Source organism: Myotis yumanensis, unplaced genomic scaffold (genome assembly GCF_028538775.1).
Source record: "Myotis yumanensis isolate MYYU_CA2020_CCGP unplaced genomic scaffold, mMyoYum1.0.hap1 SCAF_1, whole genome shotgun sequence".
Lineage (NCBI taxonomy): Eukaryota > Metazoa > Chordata > Mammalia > Chiroptera > Vespertilionidae > Myotis > Myotis yumanensis.
This window is the reverse complement of record NW_027223752.1, coordinates 156,786,362-156,813,920: the sequence shown is the minus strand read 5'-3', so window position 1 is coordinate 156,813,920 and position 27,559 is coordinate 156,786,362. Positions and strand designations below refer to the sequence as shown.

Below are 27,559 nucleotides of genomic sequence, written 5' to 3'. Positions count from 1 at the left end.
AAAGTTTCTCGAAGTCCAGGGCACTGGTCTGACTCTGAAGCCCAGGGTGCACTCCTCTGGCCATCATAAACTATTAGCTTGGGGTTCTCAACAATTTTTTACATCACAGCACTTCACTGATGATAATCTCCCATGTGACAATCATCACCCTCACATGTATCCTAAGTTTTACAAAACCTCAAGAATATTTTTGCCTAAAAGTAAAATCATATTTAATTGCCACCTATATTGGCTATATGTCAGTTACGATTGCTCTCCACAGTCATTTGGTGACATTGATAAACAAGCTGCAGATTATGTAGCATTCCATGCCACCTCTTATACTATACTAGGGGCCCGGTGCACAAAATTCATGTGGGGAGGGGGGTGTCCCTCAGCCTGACCTGCACCCTCTCCAATCTGGGAGACCTCAGGGGATGTCCTACTGACGGCTTAGGCCCACTCCTGTGGTTCTCTGCTCTCTGCAGGGCCTGCCTGCTCCACTCCACAGTGACTGCCAAACAGGCCGTGCTGGGTGCTGCCTGCGGGCCACATTTGCCTGCTCCCCAGTTGCCACAGCAATGGCCAAGCCAGCTGTGCTGGAGCTGCCTGCGGGCCACACTTCCTTGCTCCCGGGTTGGTCACCTCGATGGCCAAGCAGGTGGTGCTGGGAGCTGCCTGGGGGCCCGCGCTTCCCTGCTCCTGGTTTGCCATGGCGACGGCCAAGCAGGCCGTGCTGGGATCTGCCTCCTACCTGCTGTCAGTCTCCATGGAGGCGATGAGGTTAATTTGCATACTCACTCTGATTAGCTGGTGAGTGTAGCAGAGAGATGGTTAATTTACATGTTTATCTTTTATTATCCTATCTAATAATAGACAAACATGGTAATTACCGTACCTCCGACATGCTTCCCATTGGCTAATCAGGGCGATAAGCAAATTAACTGCCAACCAAGATGGCGGCCGGCAGCCAGGCAGCTGAAGCGAACAGGAGGCTTGCTTGTTCCAGTGATGGAGGAAGCCAAGGTTCCCCGCCTGCTGCTGCTCAGCTCTGAGCTGCACTCTAAGAAACAATGTTGCAATTATAGAAGCTAAACAAACCCAAAAACCTGCTTTCAGCCAGCCAGCCTCGGAGCTGGAGCTGAAACAGTGTTTCAATTATAGAAGCCAAACAAACCCAGATACCTGCTTTCAGCAGCCGAGGTCTCAGAGCTGGAGCCGAGCCTCAGAGCTAAAGCCGGCTCTCTGCTCCAGTGACAGCCATAGAAGGATAAATCCTAGAATTAAAAAGAAAAAAGAAAAAAAGGAGAGGTTGGGAGCTTCAGTCACCCGCCAGTCTAAAAACGACAGCCCCTCACCCAGACTGGTCAGGCACCCCAGTGGGGACCCCCACTCTGAAGGGGGTGTGACCAGCTGCAAACAGCCATCATCCCCTCATCCAGGCTGGCCAGGCACCCAAGTGGGACCCCCACCCTGATCCGGGACACCATTCAGGGCAAACCAGCCGGCCCCCACCCATGCACCAGGCCTCTATCCTATATAGTAAAAGGGTAATATGCAAACTGACCCTAACAGCAGAAAGACTGGGAATGACTGGTCACTATGACACACACTGACCACCAGGGGGCAGACGCTCAATGCAGGATCTGCCCTCTGGTGGTCAGGGCGCTCTCACATGGGAGGAGCTCTGCTCAGCCACAAGCCAGGCTGATGGCTGCCAGTACAGCGGTGGTGGTGGGAGCCTCTCCTGCCTCCTCAGCAGCGCTAAGGATGTCTGACTGCAGTTTAGGCCTGCTCCCCGCTGGCAAGTGGACATCCCCAGAGGGCTGCCGGGCTGCCAGTGGGATGTCTGATTGCCATCTTAGGCCCAATCCCCCGGGGAGCAGGCCTAAGCCAGCAGGTGGTCATCCTCTGAGGGGTCCCAGACTGCGAGAGGGCACAGGCCAGGCTGAGGGACTCCCCCTCACCCCCCGAGTGCACAAATTTTTGTGCACCAGGTTTCTAGTATAGGATAATAAAAGGCTAATATGCAAATGGTCCCCTCGACTGGGAGTTCGACTGGGCGTTCGACCAGGGGATAGGGCCTGCCGGACCCTACCCGTGCACAACTTCATGCACCGGGCGTCTAGTAAGAACATAAGAGCCATGATATCATCAGTATAACCTTGACGACATTCAAATGTGTATATTTTTTATGATTTATACTCCAAAACCTTCGATGCAAAAGGAATATAACTTTATTAAAAAGGTGATGAACACTTTAAAAAAAAAACCTAAATTTTATTTTTAAAGCCCTTTTTCTTTCTAGTCACGTAACCCACTCCAATTCAATTTCCCTTATGTTTTTAACCTAGAAAGTTTGACCAAATAAATCCACTGAAGCTGCTTTTTCATAATCCTAATACATCTTTTATTGGTTCTAAAAAAAGACTTTCAAAGTTTTTCTTTTATCAAAGAGGTCAAAATATAACATAGCATAATTAAAACAGCTTAGATATGGTCCTTTGACTACCTGAATGTCTTTTGACAAAGCAGAAGGGGCAAAAAGAAGGAGGAGCAGGGAGAGAAGAGGAGAGGGGGGGAAAAAAGAAGAGTAAATATCAAAATATTAAAGAAGTTGTTTTAAAATGAGCTCTTAAAAAGACCCACACAGTCTGCTAGCAAATGTATAAGAATGCAGCAGTAACTATTTTTTTAAATGGCCTCTTAGTTATCATGTCCTCTTTGTAAACATGTATTTGCTAACACCTGTATTTCTAAGGACAAGGGAAATAGTTTCACTTGGGATATGGATGCAACCATACAATGTAGTAATGCACAATGGTACCAAGAGCTGGAGCCCTCCCTCTCCATTGGGTTGAACTTAGCCTTAGTCAATGCAAAATTCTGTACTATTCCACCCTGGCCCTCTAGGCAATGGCATCAAATGTCCACAGCAAGAGCCACTGGCTGGCTATACTAATCTTTCCTCACTGCCCCCAAATCTATCTTTTAAAAATTCAGACTTTAGTTTTTTACAACTATTTTTCCATGAAATTATTTTTAACAACTAAAACAGTACCCTAAAACCGTGGTTAGCAAACCGCGGCTCGTGAGCCACATACGGCTCTTTGGCCCCTTGAGTGTCGCTCTTCCACAAAATACCACATGCGGGCGCGCACGTACAGTGCGATTGAAACTTCATGGCCCATGTGTAGAAGTCGGTATTGTGGAAGAGCCGATATTTTGTGGAAGAGCCACACTCAAGGGGCCAAAGAGCCGCATGTGGCTCACGAGTCGCGGTTTGCCGAGCCGCAGTTTGCCGACCACTGCCCTAAAACATATGTCTAACTTAACACATTATGGACTAGTAATTGTATTGCTTGCTTTACCCAGTGGCCCCATAAGTTTCTATTGAACAAGTACAAAAAACGTTTCACATAAATGTTAAAGGCACTCTTTAAAATTAAATACCCATTGCATTTTGAAGTTATTTATTACATGTTCTTACAAGATAATATCTTTTTAAAGTATGATTGATCACAAGCCTTAGGACAGAAAACACAAGAATTCTCGTGATCTGTCTGCAATGTGTTAATAAGCACTGTTGCAAAGATTATTTCCATGTACACCTTCCACACAAAAAAAATCAAGATTGTCTGTTCATCGTATGCATATATACATAACTCATGGACACAGACAAAAGGGTGGTGAAGGTCTGGGGTGGGGGGTGGGGGGGTGCAGGCTAGAAGGGGTCAATGCGGGGGAAAGGGGAACATAAGTAATACTTTCAACAATAAAGATTTGATTTAAAAAACAAAAAGAATAAAAAGCTTGTTCAGTTCAGAGGTCTGATGGTAGTTTTTTAAAACACAAAATCACCCCATTTGTGATTTTTATGGAAGATGTGAAAGTCTAAAAGTCATCCAAACAAAGAGGCAAATACACCCTCAAATTCTTCATTTTTTGGAAGATATTTTGTGCGTTCTTGTGTGCCTGAGCTATATAATCTTAGCAATAATAATCTGGTCTAGATCTCTTCACTTTTAAAAGTCATCTGAGATTCCACACTTGGCCCAGAACAAAGCAGCAATTTTTCGGGATCCTCTCTGTGCCTGCGTGTCCAAAGTTCCCCTAAACTTTGAGACCTTGGGGACAGGGTTTCAAATTGGATATAAGTCTCTTTCTCCAAATCTTCTTCCCAGAAGGATTCTGACTTACATTGCAGTTTGCAAACTTTATACAACAGGAAAAAAATCAATGGCAAGACAACCACACAGGCAGCGCCGCTCACCGCAATAAGGAAGGGCTCTTGAGAATGACCTTCTCCAACACTGTCAGTAGAAAAGGTGATACATTGGTCTTTCTGGGGAGGCGCTCCTTTTGGACAGACACATGCTATGTACTGCCTACCAGGCTCCAGGCCATCTATGGTTACTTGGTTCTTGCTGAAGTCTGCATTCAGCAGCAGCAGGTCCTTATCCCCATGCTTGGAATACAACACGGTCACCTCAGAGTTATGCATGGTGTTGATGGTGTCCCACATCAAGGTCACGCTCTCTTTGGTCTCGCTGACTGCCCTGAGATTTTCTATTGTGGGTCGATCCAATAATGCCGGCTCTTCTTTTCTACTTGCACTAGTTGGGGGACACTTACTTCCACCCATCTCCACCTTTAAATTTCTTTCCCCATCTGGATGGAGCTGGAGTGACTGTCGGCTGGCCATGGTGGTGCTTGTTGAAATTTTAGTGCTTGGAGTTGTGGTGGGAGAAACAACGGAGGAGAAGAAAGGGTATAAGGAGAAGGAAGCAGCAGAAGGAAGAAATGAAGTAGAAGTAGAAAGAAAAGTGGAAGAAGAGGGAGAGAAAGAAGTGGAGGAAGAAGGCCAGGGAGATGGCGATGAACCAGGTATGGATATAGATCTTCTAGGTCCTGGCTGGACTTCTCGCCCAGGGTGATCTCCATTCCTTCTTTCAGAACTGTCTGGTGCTACGGTGGTCGTGACAACACCAACCACTGTCACAGTAACCAGGGCTTCTGACATCCCAGCCAAATTTTTGGCCTTACACTTGTAATCCCCGGCATCCTTGTAAGAAATGTCTGTCAAGCTGATCACCGACCATCTGACTCCTTCCCCTGGAGATTCCTGAATTACTGGAAGAAAAAACATATATGTAATTCTGTGAGGAGGGAAAAAGCAACATGCCAACTGAAAAAGAAGCAACTGTTTGGTTCTACATGCGTCCCTTTTCCATACGCCAAGAGGGAAGTGGCATACAGCAAGTCCCTAATGGCAGTTGATGGTTCCATAAATTGCCTACATGAAGGTCTAGGTCAGTGATGGTGAACCTTTTGAGCTTGGCGTGTCAGCATTTTGAAAAACCCTAACTGGTGCCGTGTCACATATAGAAATTTTTTGATATTTGCAACCATAGTAAAACAAAAATTTATATTTTTGATATTTATTTTATATATTTAAATGCCATTTAACAAAGAAAAATCAACCAAAAAAATGAGTTCACGTGTCACCTCTGACACGTGTGTCATAAGTTCGCCATCACTGGTCTAGGACATGCCAGATGCCATGAGTCTATACAGAAAATAGTATTTTTAAGAGACATGGGACTGTGAATTGGGAGACTTCATTTTAGTAAACTTTTGTCCACTAAGTAGTATGTAATTTCAGACTTGTCAATTAGTGTCTTTAGGCCTCTGTTTCTGTATTTTTAAAATAAGGGGATAAGACAAAGTGATCTCAAAGATCCCTTCTAATTTTAATTCACTATTGTCCTATAAAATATTTATCACAAGGCCTTAATTTAATATTTCCACAAATATTTCTTCATTGAAATAAAATGCTATCTATCTACAGAGGGCACAGCAGATCATTTTCTGGCATGAAGGGGTCATAATTTGTATTCTCAATCTTTTATTTTATATTTAGTTTACATAAACTAGTAAACCACTGTTTCTTTTATTTGTAGAATAATATATAGTTTTTGAAAAATTGGAATTTCACTTTCCTAAACACTTAAATCTGACACGTTTCCATTCTGTCTTGATTTCTGAAGCTTTCTGAAAACTAATACACTAAGCAGTATCCCAAGAGCCCAAAATTTAACTCACACCTCAAGGTATGGACCATTTACTATCTATATGTAAGGATATTAAGCCTTGACTTTTTTTTTTTTATCAGGTTTCATTATTTGAAACTTGATTTAATTTAACTTTCAGGAGTTTTAAGAACAGATTGCTTTAGTCATCAGAATATCACTATAGAAACTAAGGCCAAAGCATTGACTTAGACATAGTAGGATCTGAAAAGTCTATGAAAACAATATTTCCAAAAATTATACTTTTGGATTCACAATAATGTTTGCATGTAATTATTTAAATCATCATTTAAAAATGAGAAACTGCCGAACCGGTTTGGCTCAGTGGATAGAGCGTCTGCCTGCGGACTCAAGGGTCCCAGGTTCGATTCCGGTCAAGGGCATGTACCTTGGTTGCGGGCACATCCCCAGTAGGGGGCGTGCAGGAGGCAGCTGATCGATCTCTCTCATTGATGTTTCTAACTCTCTGTCCCTCTTCCTTCTTCTCTGTAAAAAATCAATAAAATATATTAAATAAATAAATAAATAAATAAATTGAGAAACTGATATTAAAATCCTTTCTGAGAAAATTGTAATCATTATATATTTTAAAGTGAGTCATATCCAAGATGACATAGCAAGACAAAGGCCTTCTCTGTAGTCATTCATGCACTGGATCAAGTTTTCTAAGAAAAAAAATCAGATTTTCTAATTTCATTCATGCAGTTAGTCAGATACCAACTGAGGAAAATATTAACTAAGAAAATGAACTTTCAAATCCCTTTTAACTAACACTCTTGGCATATTTTATTAGAATTAATGAGCAAATTGCAACTATTCCCCAAACCTGAGATTAAATACAGATGTTTGAAAACTTTGTTTCAACATAGGCCCGAATTTAAAAAAATACCTGTGTAATTAATAGGTGAGTGGTCAGATTTGGCCCATGTGAGTTGCGGGGTGGGGTAGCCAGTGGCATCACACCGTAGCAGGACATTACTGCCCAGAGCAGACGTGATTCGGGTGGCCGAGATCATCACCGATGGCTTCAGACACTGATCCAGCTCAGCCCGCTGAAATAAAATCCCTGTCAGGCGCTCGGGCTCACTGCAGACCATCAGTGGATCAAGAAGTACTATGGCAGGATCAGCAACTTTGGATATCTCGATCATTTTGGAAATGTGACAGTCACAGAACCACGGGTTGTCCTGCAGACCTAAACCAGAAGGAGGAAAAGGCTGATGAAGGTTATTCTGATGGCTTTCGTTTACATCACAGCCTCTTGAGAAGCAGGTGTCTGCACTGTCTCCCTAAAAACAGAAGTACACTCAGGGATGAAATGGAGTCACCTTTCTATCAGTTTTTCCCTGGATCCAGTCACATGAATGAACAAATCCTCTCAGTTCATATCATTAAGGGTCATAGTTAACAGTCATTGAGCACTTACTCTGTACTTTGTTCTAAGCACTTACTAGTATTTTCTCATTTAATCCCAACAACCCTATATAGAGGAGAGTATTGTTATTCCCCCTGTAAAGATGAAGAAGCTAAGACACAGAGAAACCAAATAATTTGACCAAGGTCACATAGCTAATTAGTGTCAGAGGCAAGATTTGAATCCTAGTAACACAGAATGTCATAAACAAAGTGATAGAGATATTTCTAGGGTGCTATGAAAGTACTTATATTATTACTAGAGGCTCAATGCATGAAAATTCATGCACTCTGGGGATTGGGGGGGAGGTCCCTCAGCCCGGCCTGTGCCCTCTCGCAGCTTGGGACCCCTCAGGGGATGTCCACCTGCCAGCTTAGGCTCACTCCCCATGGCAGTCAGACATCCTTACCTCTGCAGAAAAGGCAGGAGAGGTTCCCGCCACCACTGTTGCACTTGCAGCTGTCAGCCCGGCTTGTGGCTGAGTGGAGCTCCCCTTGTGGGAGCGCACTGACCACCAGGGGGAAGTTCCTGCATTGAGAGCATCTGCCTCTGGTGGTCAGTGCATGTCATAGTGACCGGTCATTACCAGTCATTCTGCCGTTAGGGTCAATTTGCATATTACCCTTTTATTATACAGACCGTCCTTGGGTTATGTCATTTCATGGTTACATTTCCATCTCTCATTTATTTATAAAAAAAAAAGTTTCGTCATTTTGATATATGTACATATGTGCTTTATGTTTTTTATTTATTTAACACAAGTAAAGGGCAGGAATTGTTATCTTTCCTTTAAATTTTTTTTACTGTTTCATTTCATTACTGCTGTGTATGTGCTCCATGTGAGTGACGTAGGTGCTTACGTAGGTGGGTTCTGACTTATGGCAAAAATTGCGTTACGTCGTGCCATAGGAACAGGTCTCCGATATAACCCGAGGACCTACTGTATAGGGTAAGTATTATAGGATGCTGAGAGGCACCTAACTCAGCCTGCACTATGTCATGATTGTGTGTGATCTGCAGACATATTGAGGTAGTACAACTTCTGTGCAGCAAAAGCATTGAGTGAGATGCAGACAGTGTCAGGAGATAAAACTGGAAAGATTGGTAGAGGTTAGAACATGGCTTGGCATGAGTTTCCTATGTGGTAGCCATGAAGATATATTGCCCAAATTCCCCTTCAGGAGAGAATCAGCAGCCAGGAACACCGTTGGCTGACAACCTCCTGCTGCAAGTGCCTTCAGGACCTGCCTCAGCTGTCAGAGTTATTAGCCAAAATGTGTTGGTCTTCAAGGAGGTTGTCAGTGTGAGCTCAAAGGATAGTGAGGAGAATGCTACCGGAAACTAGAGGGAAGGGGACCCTTGTTATGGAGTGGCAAAAAGCTCAGCAACACTGTCACCTGTGGTTAACAGGAAAAATAGGAAACATATTCAATAAATAAATGTTCTAGCTAAGGATATTTCCACACAGAGTGCTGTCTGGCATCTTCTTGCTTCTCACAATAAAATGTAAAGAGACATCAGCTAACCGAAGATATGAAGTATAAATATAAAGTATTTTTATATATAAAAGCTAATATAAATATAAAAGAACCGCCGAAACCGGTTTGGCTCGGTGGATAGAGCGTCGGCCTGCGGACTGAAAGGTCCCGGGTTCGATTCCGGTCAAAGGGCATGTACCTGGGTTGCGGGCACATCCCCAGTGGGAGATGTGCAGGAGGCAGCTGGTCGATGTTTCTCTCTCATCGAGGTTTCTAACTCTCTATCTCTCCCTTCCGCTCTGTAAAAAATCAATAAAATATATTTAAAATATATATATATAAAAGAACCAAAACCTGTTGGATCCAATAATAAAACTGTTTCAGTATAGAGGTTCCTCAAAAAATAAAAATAGAACTTCTTTATGATCCAGGGATTCCACTTCTGGGTATATATCTGAAGAAACCTAAAACACTAATTGAAAAGAATATGTGCACCCCATTATTTACAATAGCCAAGGTAAGGAAGCAACCCAAGTGTCCATCAATAGACCGTTGGATAAAAAGGTTGTGGTATTTTTATACATTAGAATATTACCCAACAATAAAAAGAATGAAATCCAATATATGCGACAGCATGGATAGACCTAGAGGGTATTACGCAAGTGGCATAAGTCGGACAGAGAAAAACAAATACCATATGATTTCACTTATATGTGAAATCTAAAGAGCAAAATAAACAAAATAAAAGCAGACTCATAGATACAGAGATCAGACTGATAGTTGCCATATTGGAGGGGAGTTGGGGGGCTGGGTAAAGACTGTGAAGGCATTAAGGAGTACAAATTAGTAGTTACAGAATAGTTATGGGGATGTAAAGTACAGCATAGGGAATATAGTCAATAATATAATAACTACATATGGTGCCAGGTGGGTACTTGAAATACTGGGGGGATTACTTTGTAAAGTATAGAATTGTCTAAGCTTTATGCTGTACACCTGAATCTAATACAAAATAATATTGAATGGAAACTATAATTAAAAAATAAAAAATAATAAAGCTGTTTTTTATACTGAGCCTCTCCAAAATTTTCAAATTAAGAAAGAGCTTCAGAGTGAAAATTAATCCAGTGTGGGTGAGATTACAATAGCATTTGCTAAGATCTCAGAGGGATCTAAGATGGTGCTTCAGAGCCTGCAGTCAGACAAAGTCTCTCTAAGGATCTTAAGGGTGATGTCCCGTAGCAGCCTCCCACTAGCCTAAGGTTGAAAGGATTTACCTCAGGAAGATTTGTGGTTGTGACTTTTTACTAATGGAGTGGATTATACAATGATTCCTAAGGAGAAACGACAGAATTGCAATTTTAAAAAATTCTAACCATGGTGGAAGATTTAACTGTTCACTATAAATTCTAGATTTCTATTTATGCCTATCTATAATAATAAAAGCGTAATATGCTAATTAGACTGGACATCCTTCTGGATGACCTTCCGGACGAAGCTGGGGCTGCGAGGGAAGCCCAGGTCCCAGGTGCCAGAGGGAAGCCAGTACCGGCAGCTGGGGGAAGGAAGGCCTACTCTTGCATGAATTTCATGCATCGGGCCTCTAGTTTTTATTATAATAGCACTTCATGACTGATGATTATTTTCTGCCAGTATTGGTAAGCATTTACTGTTTGTGTTTTTTCAACTATCCTAGAAATTCCTTTTCTTTCATGGTCAATTACCTTAGACTTCTTCCTCTTATAATTAGTCCTGTGAATCTATGACCAGTTCCCTAACATTGATTTGAATTCTATTCAACCTGCCAACAAACATCAAATTCATCCTGTCATGTAATAAGTAATATGTGTAGAATACTTTATACTTTCAAAACACCTGCTATCCAAGATTTTTTCTTTATAAGATAACAATACAAGTTGACAGTTATTGATTGCCTCCTATGTTGCAAAGACTATATTTGTCAAGAATTGTAACAAGGTCTAAGTTTTATCCTATTCTAGAGTGACCAACTCATCCCAGTTCACCAATTTTTTAGATGTTGGCAGAAGACACAAGACTCCTGCTCAGAGATGAAGGACAGTTTATTACTCACAGCTCTGAAGGGAGAGATTATCTTTGTTGCACCGGGCAGTAAGCATGCCTACCCTTTGCTCTGGAGGGGGACATACCTCTACCTTTCAAAGCAGCTCTCTACACAAATATTCTTGAAAAGATCGTTCAGAACAAAAGGCAGTCAGTGCCTGCCACTGCTCAGCAGACATGCAGAGATGTGAGGGACAATGGGACATTGTCCCCCAACAGTGCTCAGCATGCCCAAGGATTTGTCTGACAACAGCATGAGGCGGATGATATTAGTATCATCCTCACTTTAAGGAGGAGAAAACCAATGCTCTGGAGGGTTAAGGGGTCTGCCCAACTGGGATGCAGTCAGGATTTGGACCTCACGATCCTGATCTTAAAGCTCTCATTCTCCACCACCATGTATATGTCTTACATGGACCTCATGAAGCTAGTATGATTTTTCCAATTTCACACCAAAGGACATTAAAGCACCAAGATCACTTTCATGGCTTCATAAGTAGTCCTAATCCCACATGCTGTAGCCTCCTAATCTAATACTCCTTCTACCATAACTCATTTCTTCATCACCTAAAAACAGCTAGAGCCACAGGTGGCCGTTAGAAGTGCTGTTATCTACAAATAACCAATGTCAAGGCAGTGATATCTGGAGTACAAACGTCTACATAGGGGGAGATCAAAGAGCTGTAACGTTAGCAGTTTCATTCGAGCTTTGAAACTGTTATAAAAATGTGTTAACAATGAAGTAAAATTCTTTTAAAAATTAATCCAACTTGCTATATCTAAAAGTTATGTAAACCAGGGAAATATCTTCAAACCCCTCAAGAACAAAACGTGCATTTATTCCAGCTTTGGAATATCTAAGGTCAAAGGTACAACTTTAAAAACCTGAATAACAGCCATCTAAGTGCTGAACACATTCATCAAGTGTTTTTTCTTCTGGGGACAAAGGTACAAGAGCCCTCTGAAGTTAAAGTGTTACTTGTACTGCATTCCTTCAAAGCAACGTGCCAACCGCAGTCACAGTAATTTGCATTAATTAATTTATTTTAGATTGTATTCTTGGCCAGGGCCAGATGGACTTTGCCTTATCTTTTTTCTAAAGGGGTAATGCTTTCCATGCATCACAGTAATTGGATTAAATAGGCTAACAAAAAAATAAAAACAGACTGATAGTTACAGAGAACAGACTGACAGCTGACAGAGTGGAAAGGAGTTGGAGAGCTGGGTGAAAAGGGTAAAAGGATTAAGCAAAGAAAATAAAAAACACCTCATAGACACAGACAATAGTATGGTGCTTACCAGGGGAAAAGGGAGGTGGGAAAAGGTAGCAGAGGGTAAAGAGGAGATAAATGGAACGGAAGAAGAGTTGGCTTAGGGGGGTGAACACACAATACAATATACAGATGATGTATTATAGAATTGTATACCTGAAACCTATATAATTCTATTAACAAATGTCACTCCAATAAATTCAAGAAAAAGTAAAAATAAACAAATAAATAATAAATAAATAAATAAAAGTTTAAAGAATAAAAGAAGATATCTCAGGAGAGGGACTATGATTAAAGCTTGACTCCACCTCTTTGTCAGCTGGTAAAGAGGATGGTGTTGATTACAGACCCACCTAATGGTTTTTCAGAAGGCTAGGGTACCCCAGGAGTCCTCAGAAGGGCACCTGGCAGGGAGTAAGCCTTAGCCATGTGGAACTTGCTAGCAAAGGAGAGGCACACCACAGGGACTGAGGAGTGTTTGCTGAATTAAATGAATGCCATTCCGAAAATTCTGTGGAAGTACTGGGGCCGCCACAGCCCTTCAGGTGAACTCCATTCTGATTACGGAAAAGCCCATGTTTACAGTGTAGCAATTTGGGTACCAGGGAGAAACACCCAAAAAGGCATTGTATGACCTCTCCTACTGCAGGCTCTTTCCTCCAAGATAAACAGTGTAAGACCTATGGAGCCTGCCTATATAAATATTTGCTTATTCTTGAGAAAGAAGCCATGGAAATTTACCTGTACTGCAAATCAAAAATCTAATCTAGTTTCATAGTTAATTTAAATGCTTACTTGCAGGACACTAGTTTATGTTTTACGGATACACTAAAGGACAGTTTTATTAAGTTGGTATTTTTACTCATGTGGAAGAGAGAGGGAGTAATGGAAAAGCCTCTGCCTAAATTTTCATTAACTAAATACAGGATATAAAGAGCTCAGTAAAGTAATGCATTTGGGAGGAACGTGAGTCTGGTACTATTACACACCATACCCCGAATTACAAAGGAGTGAGGAAGAGCATGGGTTCAGGTGCCAAACAGACTGCACTCATATCCCAGCTCCATTGCTACGTGGTGAGTGAATTTGGTCAAGTGGCTTACCTTGCGCCTAATTTCCTCTACAAAATGGGGATGAAATGGTACTTACTACAGGGTTACTATGAGGCTAGAAGAAGATATACCTGTAAAGTATAAGAACTAGGCTTGGCCCTGAGTAAGCACTCCATCAATGGTCGCCATTTCTATTATTATTACAACTAGAGGCCCAGTGCACAAAAATTTGTGCACTGGAGGGGGGGCGTCCCTCAGCCCAGCTTGCCCCCTATCACATACTGGGAGCCCTCAGGGGATGTCTTACTCCCTGCTCCCTGCTCCCCTTGGGGAGCGGGCCTAAGCCACAGTCTGGCCTCCCTTTGTGGGAGGTGACCGGGCTGATCAGGGGAAGGCACCAGCCCCATCACCCCGCTGCTGCAGCCACTGCCAGTCACCGCAGCCACCAAGGTGTTTTCATCAACACGGACTCCAGTCCCTTTACCGTGAAAAAATGACAACTTTCTTTAGGCATTTTCAAGATGTGTCTTTCATAGGATATGACATTTATTTATTTATTTATTTTTTATCCTCACCTGAGGATATGTTTCCATTGATTTTTAGAGAATGTGGAAGAGAAAGGGAAAGACAGAGAGAAACATCAAAGTGAGAGGAACACTTTGATTGGTTGCCTCCTGCATGAGCCCTGACCTGGGCCCAGGCCAGGGAGGAGCCTGAAACCTAGGTACATGACCTTAGTCAGAATTGAACCCAGACCCTGCGGTGGGCAGGCCAAGGCATTATCCACTGAGCAAAACAAGCTAGGACAGGATATGACATTTCTTAACCCTCCAACAGTGGACCTTCCTGTTTTTCTCCAGGAGTGTGGTAAAAAACCCTAGATCACCTATTTGGATTCTTATTACCCAAGTTACTAAGAATATTACCAGTGGCATACAGGGAGCTAAGCCAATGAGCAGTCAGAAAAGGTGTTTCTTCTGTAGTTCACACCAATTGCCGGCTTGGCCCCTGCCCAGACTTAACACCTCTGGCCGGGGCATTAGGCCTGGGCAGGGGACCCCCAGCTCCCCGCGATTGTCAGTTCTGCCCCTGCCCAGGCCTAATGCCATGGGCAGGGGACCCCCTGCTCCCCGCAATCGCAGGCTCCTCCCCTGTCCAGGCCTAATGCCTCTGGCAAAGGCATTAGGCCTGGGCAGGGGACCCCAAGCTCCCACCATCGCCGGCTCTGCCCCTGCTACCCGTGATCGCTGGCACCGCCCCTGCCCAGACCTAACACCTCTGGCCAAGGCATTAGGCCTGGGCAGGGGACCCCCAGCTCCCCGTAATCTCCCACTCTGCCCCTGCCTAGACCTAATGCCTCTGACCGAGGCGTTAGGCCTGGGCAGGGGACCTCCAGCTGCCCACGATCGCTGACTCCGCCCCTGCTCCCCGTGATGGCTGGCTCCTCCCCTGCCCAGGCCTAATACCTCTGGCCAAGGCATTAGGCCTGGGAAGGGGACCCCCAGCTCCCTATGATCGCTGACTCCGCCCCTGCCCATGATTGCTAACTCCACCCCTGCTCCCCGCGATGGCTGGTTACACCCCTGCCCAGGCCTAATGCCTCTGGCCAAGGCGTTAGGCCTGGGCAGGGGACCCCCAGTGCCCACCATCTGCTGGCTCCGCCCCTGCTACCCGTGATCTCTGGCACCGCCCCTGCCCAGACCTAAGGCCTCTGGCAGAGGCCTTAGGCCTGGGCAGGGGACCCCCAGCTCCCCACCATCGCCAACTCGGCCCCTGCTCCCTGCGATTGCCGGCTCCGCCCCTGCCCAGGCCTAACGCCTGTGGCCAAGGCATTAGGCCTGGGCAGGGGACCCCCAGCTCCCATCGCCAGCTCCGCCCCTGCTTCGCGCGATCACTGGCCGGGGGGTGGGCAAAGGCGCCCGGTTCTCCGATCACGAGCCGGGGGGGCAGGGCAAAGGCGCCTTTGCCCTGCCACCCGGCTCTTAGCTGCCGCCTTGGTTTCCGATCACCGTCAGCGGCAGGGGGGCTTCTTCCGTCCTTCCCCTTTCACCTCCCAGCATTGCGCCTACGTATGCAAATTAACCACCATCTTTGTTGGTGGTTAACCGCCATCTTTGTTGGCAGTTAATTTGCATATCGCCCTGATTAGCCAATGGGAAGCGTAGCAAAGGTATGGTCAATTACCATCTTTGTCTTTTATTAGTGTAGATTAGAACCTCCATCTGCTGACAGTAATAAATACCGGACAATAAAAATGAAATAGAAGCAGACTGCATCCCACTCTAATAGTACACCAGTAAATTCTCCAGGGCGCCTGGAAAGATATAATTGCTACAGTTAAACACTGAGTTCTAGAAAATCTAGGTTCGGTTCTCGTCACCTTAGTTTAATGATGAAATTTGAAGACTCAAATATAATTAGACTAACAAACAAGCCAAAGTAGAGAGGCCTTTCTGTATAAGACACTGCCATCTCGGTCCCAGCTGCTGAGGTTTATTGTTGATCTAAAATCATAACCTCAGAGGCTGTCCACCTCAGCTAACGAACTATCACAGAAAATGTCTCATTATGTGCTCATTACAGTCCTATGAGCAAGATGGGTCAGTCCTCCCATCTCCATTTGCCAGCTGAGGAAACCGAGTTTTCTGTGTGTGACTCACAAATGAAAAGTCCTCTTTAAGAGGGTAGGTAGCACTTCTTTCCCCTTCTGTTCCCTAGACTTTGTGAAGGCCAGCTGCTGCCATGGCTTGACATGTTTCAAAATATCTTTTGTTATTCATTATCATGATATTATCATCATTTTAAAAGTAATGCATGATCATTTCAGAATGATTTAAAAATATAAAAAAGTGAAAAAATGGCCCACCACCCAAAAAGGACAGTTCACCAACTAGTATATCTTTTCAGTCTTTTTATTCACCCATTCTAAAGGAGTTATGATGGTGCTTTATGTACAATTACATATCCTGCTTCTGAAATTTAATGTTAATCAAAAGTATTTTCATGTTACTACCTTTAAAGAACCTGCTTTTGAAGAATCTGAACCTTAAAATGTGACGGTAAAATTTCATAACCCTTGATCCCTAAGTTCTCAAGCAGATTTAACTCACAGGTGAAAAATACTGATGTCCTATAAATTACTTCTTCATAGTAATATTAGTAACTAATCCTTAGAGAGCTATTAATAGCAATTTGTTAATTTGTTTTTATTTTCTACTTCATGGCTCCACTGGCTAATTCTATTAGAACCAAGAATTGCTTCCAAAGGAACATAGAAAAACTGTAAAGAAATAGAATCAAAATGTTTAAATTAAGACAATTTCTAGCTATTAGCCTTACTCATAAGGAGTACAAATTAGTAGCTAAAATAAAGAAATACCACAGTATAGGTTTACATGGTGCCTCACAGTGTACATAATAAGTACTCCAAAGCTATTATTAAATTAATGTCTTTTTTCTCTAACCCATCCTATGATATTTCTTTTATTCTCTAATAAAAATGATTCAATGACTATATAAACAATGGGGAAAACGTAAAATAGCAATATAAGAAAAGCTTAATTGATTTTTTCATCTTTGTATCTTGTTCTTACTAGAGATACAAAGATGTGCATGAAATTCGTGCACAGGGAGGGGGGTTGTCCCTCAGCCCAGCCTGCACCCTCTCCAATCTGGGAGCCCTCTCACAATCCAGGACTGCTGGCTCCTAACTGCTCGCCTGCTTGCCTGCCTGATTGCCCCTAACTGCTTCTGCCTGCCAGCCTAATCACCCCCTAATCACTCCCCTGCCAGCCTAATAGATGCCTAACTGCTCCCCTGCTGGCCCGATTGCCCCTAACTGCCCTCCCCTGTCAGCCTGGTTGCCCCTAACTGCCCTCCCCTGAAGGCCTGTCCCCTCCAACTGCCCTCCCCTGCAGGCCTGGTCGCCCCAACTGCCTTCCCTTGCAGGCCTGTTCCCCCCAATTGCCCTCCCCTGCAGGCCTGGTCTCCCCCAACTGCCCTCCCTTTCATGCATGGTCCCCCCAACTGCCTTCCCTTGCAGGCCTGTCGCCCCCAACTGCCCTCCTCTGCCAGCCCGGTCACCCCTAACTGTCCTCCCCTGCTGGCCATCTTGTGGTGGCCATCTTTGATCACATGGGGTCGGCCATCTTGTGTGTTGGAGTGATGGTCAATTTGCATATTACCTCTTTATTAGATAGGATTACTCATGGTTTTAGTTTCATAAGCACCAAAAAGCATTTACATTTCAACAAAAGCAATGCTAAATCCATTTATATGCTGTCACAGCATTTTCTTTTTTATTAAAAAAAAATCTCAAATTATCTTTTCTTCATACTTGACTTCAGCAAATATTTGATATGGTCAATAGGGATTCCTGGCACAAATTTAGCATCTAGTTGCTTCTCACTCCAAAAGGGTTATAAGTCACCTCACTAGCCAAAGGCTCACTAGTTATTTCGAAGTACAGCCTCATCTTCAGCCCTGATGGACACACTTTGTGAACTGACAACACAGCCTTACTGTTGTGAGGGAGTTTACATTTTAAGAACCCAAGACAGAAAGACCAGGTCAAGATAGCAGTGTAGGTAGATGCAGTACTCGCATCCTCCCACAACCACATCAAAATTACAACTAATCCACAGAACAACCATCATTCAGAACTGCCTGAAATATGGATGAATGGTACTAGAGAATCCTATCTAATAAAATATAATATGCAAATTGACCATCACTCCAACACACAAGATGGCCGCCCCCATGTGGACACAAGATGGCCAGCAGGGGAGGGCAGTTGTCGTGATCAGGCCAGCAGGGGAGGGCAGTTGGCCTGCAGGGGAGGCCAGTTAGGGGGGACCAGGCCTTCAGGGGAGGGCAATTGGGAGGGGAACCAGGCCTGCAGGGGAGGGCAGTTGGGGGAGACCAGGCCTGAAGGGAAGGGCAGTTAGGGGCAACCAGAGTGGCAGGGGAGAGCAGTTTGGGGTGATCAAGCCTGCAGGGGAGGGCAGTTAGGGGCAATCAGGCCAGCAGGAAAGCAGTTAGGTGTTGATCAGGCAGCAGGGGAGTGGTTAGGGGGTGATTAGGCTGGCAGGCAGTAGCAGTTAGGGGCAATCAGGCAAGCAAGCAGGCAAGCAGTTGGGAGCCAGCAGTCCTGGATTGTGAGAGGGATGTCCGACTGCCCATTTAGGCCAAATCCCACCAGGATCGGGCCTAAACGGGCAGTCAGACATCCCTCAAGGGGTCCCAGATTGGAGAGGGTGCAGGCTTTGCTGAGGGACACACACCCCCGGGGCACAAATTTTGTGCACTGGGCCTCTAGTTAAAGAATAAAGCACATTGAGTCTGGTAAGAGGAGCAGAGGCATGTAAAAAGCTGGTCCCACACCCAAGCGTGGCTTTTTTTTTTTTTTAATCGAGAGGGCTATCTTGGCTGTGGAGATGTCTCATGAGAAGCAAGGGGTCCCAGCCTCACACCAGACTCCTCAGCCCAGGGTTCCAATGCCAGGAAGAGAAGTCCCCATAACTTTGGGCTATAAAAACCAGCAGGAATTGTGGCTGAGTAACAGAGGCTGCTGAAGAACCAGGCATTCCTCTTAAAGGGCCAGGGCATAGATTTACTTGGACTCACTCCCTCTGAGCCCCATCAGCTCTTAAAGGATCCAGGGACATACAGGGAGGAACTAATTTGTCTGGCATCAGGTCAAAAACTAGGGGGCAATTTTCTCCCAGACAAAGGTGCTAGAAGAAGTCATTGTTCCTTTGCTGAGACTTCCCCACCACAGTGCTGACAGGCTGTCACCATATCTGAGTCTCTGGCCCACACTGTTCACCCAGACCTGGTGATTCCCTGAGACCCCACCTCACCCAAGCTGTTTGCAGTGGTTTTTCCATATGAATGGCCTATCCTTGCTCAGGCTTCAGACTTTCCTAAAATCTCTCAAACAAGCAGCAGCTGGCATCAGCATGTCCCATACCTCTTGATAAGTGGCCCCAGACCCAGCACTAGCAGCAGCCTGCCTTGTTTCATAGCTTGGCCTCTCTAGAGCACCTCCAAGCCCAACACAAGTAGTAACTATCTGCAGATCACTCTGTAGCTTGTGCCAGATGGCCCCATGCAGGCACGAGCAGTAGCTGATTTTGTATCTCCTGAAATTCCCCAGAGCCAGGACACCTGGTGGTCAGCTTCAGACTATGCCAGATTACAACCCTACCACATCCATGTCTGACCCACTCAAGGGGCAGACTTGGAGAGCACCAAAGCTCCACTGAAGCAAGTCCTGTTCCACAGGGGTGTCTCCTGTACAGCAGCTCATGCACTATAATCATAGCTGGTCCTTATAGCTAATTGGCCTGGGGGTCAATCCCTCCCAGTGACCAAATAGCAATCAAGGTTCAACTACAACACAACAGTGCACACAGCCACACATGGGTGTCCCTAGAGGGCCCAGCTCAGGTGACTGGGAAGACTGAGCCACTGGGCTCTACAGGATGCCTACTACATAAGGCCATTCTACCAATTCCAGGATACATAGCAGCTCTACCTAATATATAGAAACAAACATGGAAGCAACCAGAATGCAGAGACAAAGAAACATGTCACAAATGAAAAAAAAATGGAAGCAAGCAAAATACTGGATACAGAGTTCAAAACAAGGTTATAAGGTTACTCAAGGATCTTAATGAGAACTTCAAAGGACTTAGTGAGACTTTCAAGGATCTTGGTGAGAATTTCAAAGACAAGAAAGGACTAGTCAGAAAATAAGCATAAACTAACTGAAATAAAGAATAATTTACAGGGATTCAATAGGGGATTCTGAGAACCAAATCAATGATTTGGAAATATTAGGAAGAATTAAAAAACCCCACTCAGAAGAGCAAAAAGAAAGAAGAATCCAAAAATATGAAGATAGTATAAGGAGAGTCTGGGGCAACTTCAAGTATATCAACATCCACATCATGAGGGTACCAGAAAGAGAAGAGAGGGAGCAAGAAATTGAAAATCTATTTGAAAAAATAATAAGAGGAAACTTCCCTTACCTGATGAATGAAATAGACATACAAGGCCAGGAAGCACAGAGTCTTAAACAAGAGGAATCCAAAGAGGCTCATACCAAGACATATCATAATTAAAATGCTAAAGGTTAAAGACAAAGAGAGAATCTTAAAATCAGCAAGAGAAAAGTAGTTAGTTATCTACAAGGGAGCACCCATACAACTGTCAGCTGATTTCTCAACAGAAACTTTGCAGGCCATAAGAGAGTGGCAAGAAATATTCAAAGTGATTAATAGCAAGGGCCTACAACCTAGATTGCTCTACCCAGCAAAGTCATCATTTAGAATTGAAGGTCTGATAAAGAACTTCACAGACAAGAAAAAGCTAAAGGAGTTATTCACCACCAAACCAGTATTACATGAACTGTCAAAGGGTCTTCTTTAAGAAGAAGAAAAAAGATTTAAAAATATGAACAATATTACATGAAATGTTAAAGGGTCTTCTTTAAGAAGAAGATGAAAAAAATTCTAAAATATGAACAATAAAATGGCAATAAATATATATCTATCAACAATTAATCTGAAAATAAAAATAAATGAACAGGAATCTAATGAACCAAAAAAACTGACATATAAAATAGAACCAGAGGCATGTAAACATGGAACAGACTGATGAATCTCAGAGGGAAGGGAGAGGGGGAGTGGGAAGAGATTAACCAAGGAACTTAAATACATACATTCATTACCCATGGACACAGACAATAGGGTGGTGAAAGCCTGATGTGTGTCAGGATCCAGGTGGAGGAAGGCAATGGGGGGGGGGGGGGCGGGGGGGGGAACAAGGTAATAATCTCAACAATATAGATTTTTTAAATTAAAAATAAAAATAAACACCCAAGGCAAATATTCCTAGAACCTAAACAAAGTCAAGATTGAAATATATAAAACTTGCCAAAACCGGTTTGGCTCAGTGGACAGAGCGTCGGCCTGTGGACTGAAAGGTCCCGGGTTCGATTCCGGTCAAGGCCATGTACCTGGGTTGCAGGCACATCCCCCGTGGGAGATGTGCAGGAGGCAGCTGGTCGATGTTTCTCTCCCATCGATGTTTCTAACTATCTATCTCTCTCCCTTCCTCTCTGTAAAAAATCAATAAAATATATTTTTTAAAAAAAAAGAAATATATAAAACTAAACTAAGAGACTTAGTTTATATACAACTAAACTAAGAGACTATGTGCATTAGGAGATCTATTTGGGGCCAGTAAAATAACTGGAGTCTTCATCATTTCTTTTTAGATTACAAAAATTTGGCTACTATCCTTCCTAACTAATTAAACCGCTGCCACCTCATACAGATGGCGATGCCCCTCTCCCCTCCTGGAGAAGCTGATGAAGGGTTGAAAAGAGACCAGAGCAGAAGGTTGACCGTGGCAGGATGGAACATCAGTGTGCTCAGAAGAACCAGCGGAGGTTGGTGGATTTTGTCACTCAGCTCCAGGCTCTCTAATAGCAGCATTAGTCTCTGAGTGTATGAAGCCAACTCTCCTCCCAATTTCAACACACCAGAACACACACACACACACACACACACACACACACACACATTATACCTACCCAGGATAGATGGGTAAATTGACTTAGGTCAACTGATGAAGTGCTATTCCATGCAAAGTGCAAGTACAGAGTAAGAAACAAAACTCAAAAACATGAAAAGATTGCACAACTGAGCAATATGCTGAGCAAATTATCTGGACCTGAGGGGAGCAGAGGCCTGTGAGCTTACCAAGAATAATTCTTCTTGGTGAAAGCTTCCGGCTTCTGGACAGTGTTGTAAGTACAGGGGACCAGCTCTCCAGGAATTCTGGTGGCAGTGTGGTTAGTCTGTTGCTTGATAAATCCAAGTAGGTGAGGTTCTTCAGGTACCTGGCTGCCCCATTTGGCACACTCGTTATTTGGTTGTTGTGCAAATCCAGGATCCTTAGATGGGGCATGTACAGCAGAGATGCCCAAGGGAAGGCAGCTAGAGAATTCCCATCCAAGCGCAACTCATGCAGCTGCCCCAAGTTGTAAAAGCTGCTGGCCTCAAGGCTGGAGACAGAATTGTAAGCCACCCAGAGGTACTGGAGCTCCACCAGGTAGTAGAAGGCATCGGCGGGGATCGTGCGGATGACGGTCTTCTCTATGCGGAGCTTCACAGTGTCCGCGGGGAAGTTCAGGGGGAGCTCGTTCATATCCAGGTCATTACACAGCACCGACCTAGTGTCACAACAAGAGCAGTGGGAGGAAACCTGCGTTCCGAGACCCATTTGAAAAAAACAATGCTTATTTGAAACATGCATCAACTGAAAATTCCTTACTGGTTTTCACAAAATATTTGTGGAGCCTGGCTGACCTGTTCATTAATAATTTGTCATCATTATCTTCTTCTATGTTAAACCATATGAAATGGCCATTTCTATAGGTTAAAAATGATCAACTATAAGAATTTTCATATGATTCACCTAATATTGATGAAGTTCTTTGTAAGTCAGGCCTGTCCAACACACACCATATTCATTACCTTATTTAGTTGTCGGACAGCCCTATGAGGTAGATGCTGGGGAAGAGGTAAAGGCACCAGCTCTGGAGTTGGTCTAATCTTGGCTCAGATCTAAGCTCATGCCATCTCTTTTGTGGCAAAGCCCATCCTCACCAATTGCCCCACTTCATTTTCCCATGTAGCTTTGTTAGGGTGGTTCATTGAAATGCATGTAAAGTTTTATACCTTCCTGACACGTAACAGGCATTCGGTGAGTGCCTGCTCTTTTTACCATCAATCTTCTTTTTACAGTAAAATAACTGAGGCCTATCCACATTAGGTAACTTGCCAAGGTTACATAGCTAGTGGGTCACACAGTCACCTTCCAACCCACATTGGTCCAACTCCAAAGTGTACACTTAACCTCCTTATGAAATGGCCCATTTTTAAAGAATCCCCTGTTGAAGTTATAAATTGATCTCTTTTAAGGGAAGAAAAAGCAAGTGTTCACACTGGATGCTTAATGCTGACCTCTATTTCAACAACGAGTCTTGTGCATTGCTTCCAGGCCAAGGAATAAACCAGAAACTGCAAGTTTGTTCCGTTCACCACTCACTAACGTAAATGATCGTGAGCAGGTCACATCGTGACCTTGCTTAGTGGTACATGTAAAATAGGCATAAAAAAACAAGCCTGTCCCATGTGTGAGTGTAAAGTATGAAGAATCAGAGAATTTAGATGCATTGTAACTTGAAAAAAGATCTATTTATCTCCTATTGTACACTCATTTCCACTGGATTGCTGAAAATGAACAGTGAAACATAAATTATAATGCATTATACATGTAGTCAACAAATCAGCCATTCAGTGAAATATACCATGTTAAGTGGGTGAACTTTAAAAGCACCCCACAAGGCAAAGCTGCGAAGTCCTGCTAGCTAGCATCTCCTGTCTGTAATAGCATCTCCTGTCTGTAATAAACTTCAGGGGAAGACCATACAAAGCATTGGAATTCTATAAGGACACTTCCTATTCTTTTTAAAAAATATACATTTTATTGATTTTTTTACAGAGAGGAAGGGAGAGAGAGAGAGTTAGAAACATCAATGAGAGAGAAACATCGATCAGCTGCCTCATGCACACCCCCTACTGGGGATGTGCCCGCAACTAAGGTACATGCCCTTGGCCATAATCGAACCTGGGACCCTTAAGTCCGCAGGCCGATGCTCTATCCACTGAGCCAAACCGGTTAGGGCGACACTTCCTATTCTTCATCTCTACTCTCTATCACAAATTTCAGTGCTACTTTAGATCAGAATGATCCAATTTCTACTCATTAAGTTAACATTCCAGTGTAATGGAGAAAAGCCTGCATTGGAAGCTGAAAGACCCAGTGTCTTTATCAATCAGTCACTGTATCAACTCTGTGCTGTGACCTTGCACAAGTCCTTTAGCCTCTGTGTGGCTTCGTTTCTTCATTTACAAAATAACAGCAGAACTAAATTCTTTCTAGAGCTCTTGCCAAGAATTATACACTATGGTTTTCATAAAATCCATCAATAATGGGGCCACCAGGGGGAAGGAAACACTTCTGTGTTGTTTCTCAAGTACCCTGGCGTGAGTTGTTAACTGCTACGTAGCTTTTGCCAAGTAGGGCTTTTTAATTTGTTATGTTCTCCTCACTGTCTTAAGCCACCTAGTAAATCTTTCAAAAAAAAATACCAAGAGTTACTTAAGTAAAGTTTATAGAATAACAAGACAAACTACTCAATAATATGTTTTAATTTTTATTAATTTGTTTAAAAGTATAGAACATAACTTGAGTGACTCTTAACAAATTACTTTAAGAGGCTCACTATTCAAATAACCTCAAAAGTCCATCAACCAAGTCATAAAAAAAATCTGATTTTGTCATTAAACATCCTTTAAAAAAAAAAACCATGGTCTACCATGGTTAGCTAACAAAAGTTCCTTTTTGCATTTAACTTCTATCTCAAAGGACTCCTGTATATTATGAGTATGCAATTATTTTTACTTCACAGGTAGATGTGAAAGCAACCCAGAGGTTAAATAACTTCTACAGTGTCGGCAACTGATAGAGTTGATCCATATCTTTCAAACCTCTTTTCTTTGTAAATTCCAATATCTTAAAATGAAAAATTCTAATTATGAACGTCTGTAATTTCACTCTTATGAGAGTCCTTTCTGCTTTCTAAGGTCTATCCAGTTGGCATGAACAACCCTCGAAATGAAATGGAAAACTCGGGAAGCAAATGATCTGGGCATGTTAGCACCTCCTGATCGGCCCTGCTTTCTGTAATCAGGCTGAGCGGGCCACACACATTTCAGCTTGACCTCCTGAAATGAACATTTTCTGAACACAAGTGCAATGAACACTTTTGTATGTGTTTGAAGGCCTCAAATAAAAATGAGGGGCTTTTAAGAGCTAAACTGCTCAAGATAAAAGCATAGCATTGGCAACCAGTATTAACACAACTAAGTTAAAGCTTATGCAAATTAAACCTTCTCTCCTCTGATTTCTGATCAACAGTTTGCTTTCAAATAAGGCTGATGGGGGGTCCCTTTCTTCAGAATCATTAGAACACTTAGTAGCATACCTTGATCCCATGCCATCATTTCTGCCGTGATAATCGCAGGTGCACTGTGAAGGACATAAACAACTTACTCCTTCCAAAAAGCTAAGCACAACGCCCAGACATGCTAAGAGACGCATTGCTCCTTTTAGAGGTTATTGGAACAACAGGTAAAAACCAAATCCTAAGCATTCAGAGACTGGTGTGCCTGGAATGCAAACAGCCATTTAGTAAGAGCAGATTACACAGGATTAGCTGAGATCTGTAGTTACTTAACCTTCAAGTGTATTTTGCAGGGGTTCAATCTTTGAATGTGGTTTCAGCAAAGTAACACATTATAAAGAAAGTGAAAATCAAACACATGTCAAGAAAATTTCAGTAGGTGCTCGTATGTAGATTTGCAAGGAAATGCCTATTAAATTCCTTTCCTATGGATGTAATTGCTAATACATCTTCCAGCTACACGTAATGTTAAAAACAATTCAATGTCTTAGCAGATACTAGAACATATAGCAGATGATTTACATTATAACATTATAAATTTTATTTTGTGCATTTGCTTTTTATCAGCATGTATAACAATCAGTTTTACAAAATTTAGCTTTAAAGATAGAAGCACATAATGTAAAATTGATTTAGAATAGAGTTATCAATATTGCCAAGTATTGGCTATCTCCAAAAACAAAGTAGACAAAGTCTGGAACCTAGTGGGGGGTTTTGGTTTGTTTGTTTGTTTTTAGACTAAATGCTTCAATCCACCACTGAAGTGTGGACCTAGGGCTCCAGTGAGTGTGTCCTGTGGCTCTGCAGGTCATCTCAGCACAGTGCAAGGCTCCTCCCAGCTCTTATTTCTACTCAAAGTTACTATCTCTCTTTAAGAATATGTTTTATTCACCGAAACCGGTTTGGCTCAGTGGATAGAGCGTTGGCCTGCAGACTGAAAGGTCCCGAGTTCGATTCCGGTCAAGGGCATGTACCTGGGTTGCGGGCACATCCCCAGTGGGAGGTGTGCAGGAGGCAGCTGATCGGTGTTTCTCTCTCATCAATGTTTCTGACTATCTCTCTCCCTCCCTCTCTGTAAAAAAATCAATAAAATATATTTTTTTAAAAAAAGAATATGTTTTATTCTAAGCTCGTTTCCCAAATTATGGGCATCAAATCATAGCTAAAGACGAACTGGTATGTCTTTTAGAAAAGTTAAGCTCTATCAAAAAATAAAAAGTAAATCGAATAGTTAAAAAATAACCTGAACACTTATAAGGGGGGGAGAATCCACAGGCACAATCAAGGGTTTAGGTAACATATATCACAAATATATATGGCATTTAATCTTCCTATTAGGTGGTTCTATCCATCATCTTTAAACAAAAAACTCTTTTAAAAGAATTAATTTTATAAAAGTAAGAATACTATGGGAAATATTATTTAAAACTAATAGGATGGCCCTAGCCAGTTTGGTTCAGTGGACAGAGCGTGGGCCTGCGGACTGAAGGGTCCCAGGTTCGATTCCGGCCAAGGGCACATACCCAGGTTGCAGGCTCGATCCTGCAGGAGTCAGCCAATCAATGATTCTCTCTCATCATTGATGTTTCTATCTCTCTCTTCCTCTCCCTTCCTCTCTGAAATCAATAAAAGTATATTTTTAAAAAATAAAATAATAATAATTAAAAAAATAAAATAGGATGCATATAGAAACAACAGAGTCAGAAGAATTCACTCAATTAAAACAAAATACTATAGATTTTAAATGTTCACTATTTAAATAATCGTGTATTATCCTGTTATGCTTAATAGTTATTTAAAGTGACAATTATTTGACTACAAATTTATTCAACATTCAACAAATATTTTTTGAGCGCCTACTATGTGCCAGGCAAAACGGGTGTGCATGCTCAGGACACATCAAAGAACAAACATACGGCTAATCAACAGGCATAAAGTTTCAGTTAAGCAAGATGAATAAGTTCTAGAGATCTGTTGTGTACTATTGTACTTATTCTGTATTATACACTTAAACATTTGTTGAGGGGGTAGATCTCATGTTATGTTCTTACCACAATAAAATAAATTTCAAACAAAAAAGAGGGGGAA

The 27,559-nt window shown here is 42.9% G+C and overlaps 1 protein-coding gene across 1 annotated transcript; it reads right to left on the bottom strand.

Annotated features, from left to right (window-relative positions):
- Positions 1-3,438: 3,438 nt before the first annotated feature.
- LRIT3 (leucine rich repeat, Ig-like and transmembrane domains 3) lies at positions 3,439-25,608 on the bottom strand. Its single transcript, XM_070408702.1, has 4 exons — positions 25,493-25,608; positions 22,140-22,612; positions 6,961-7,266; positions 3,439-5,112 (listed from the first exon to the last, which is right to left on the bottom strand). Exons 1-4 carry the CDS (start codon positions 25,606-25,608, stop codon positions 3,989-3,991), a joined length of 2,019 nt encoding a protein of 672 aa, XP_070264803.1. The 3' UTR covers positions 3,439-3,988.
- Positions 25,609-27,559: the final 1,951 nt, after the last annotated feature.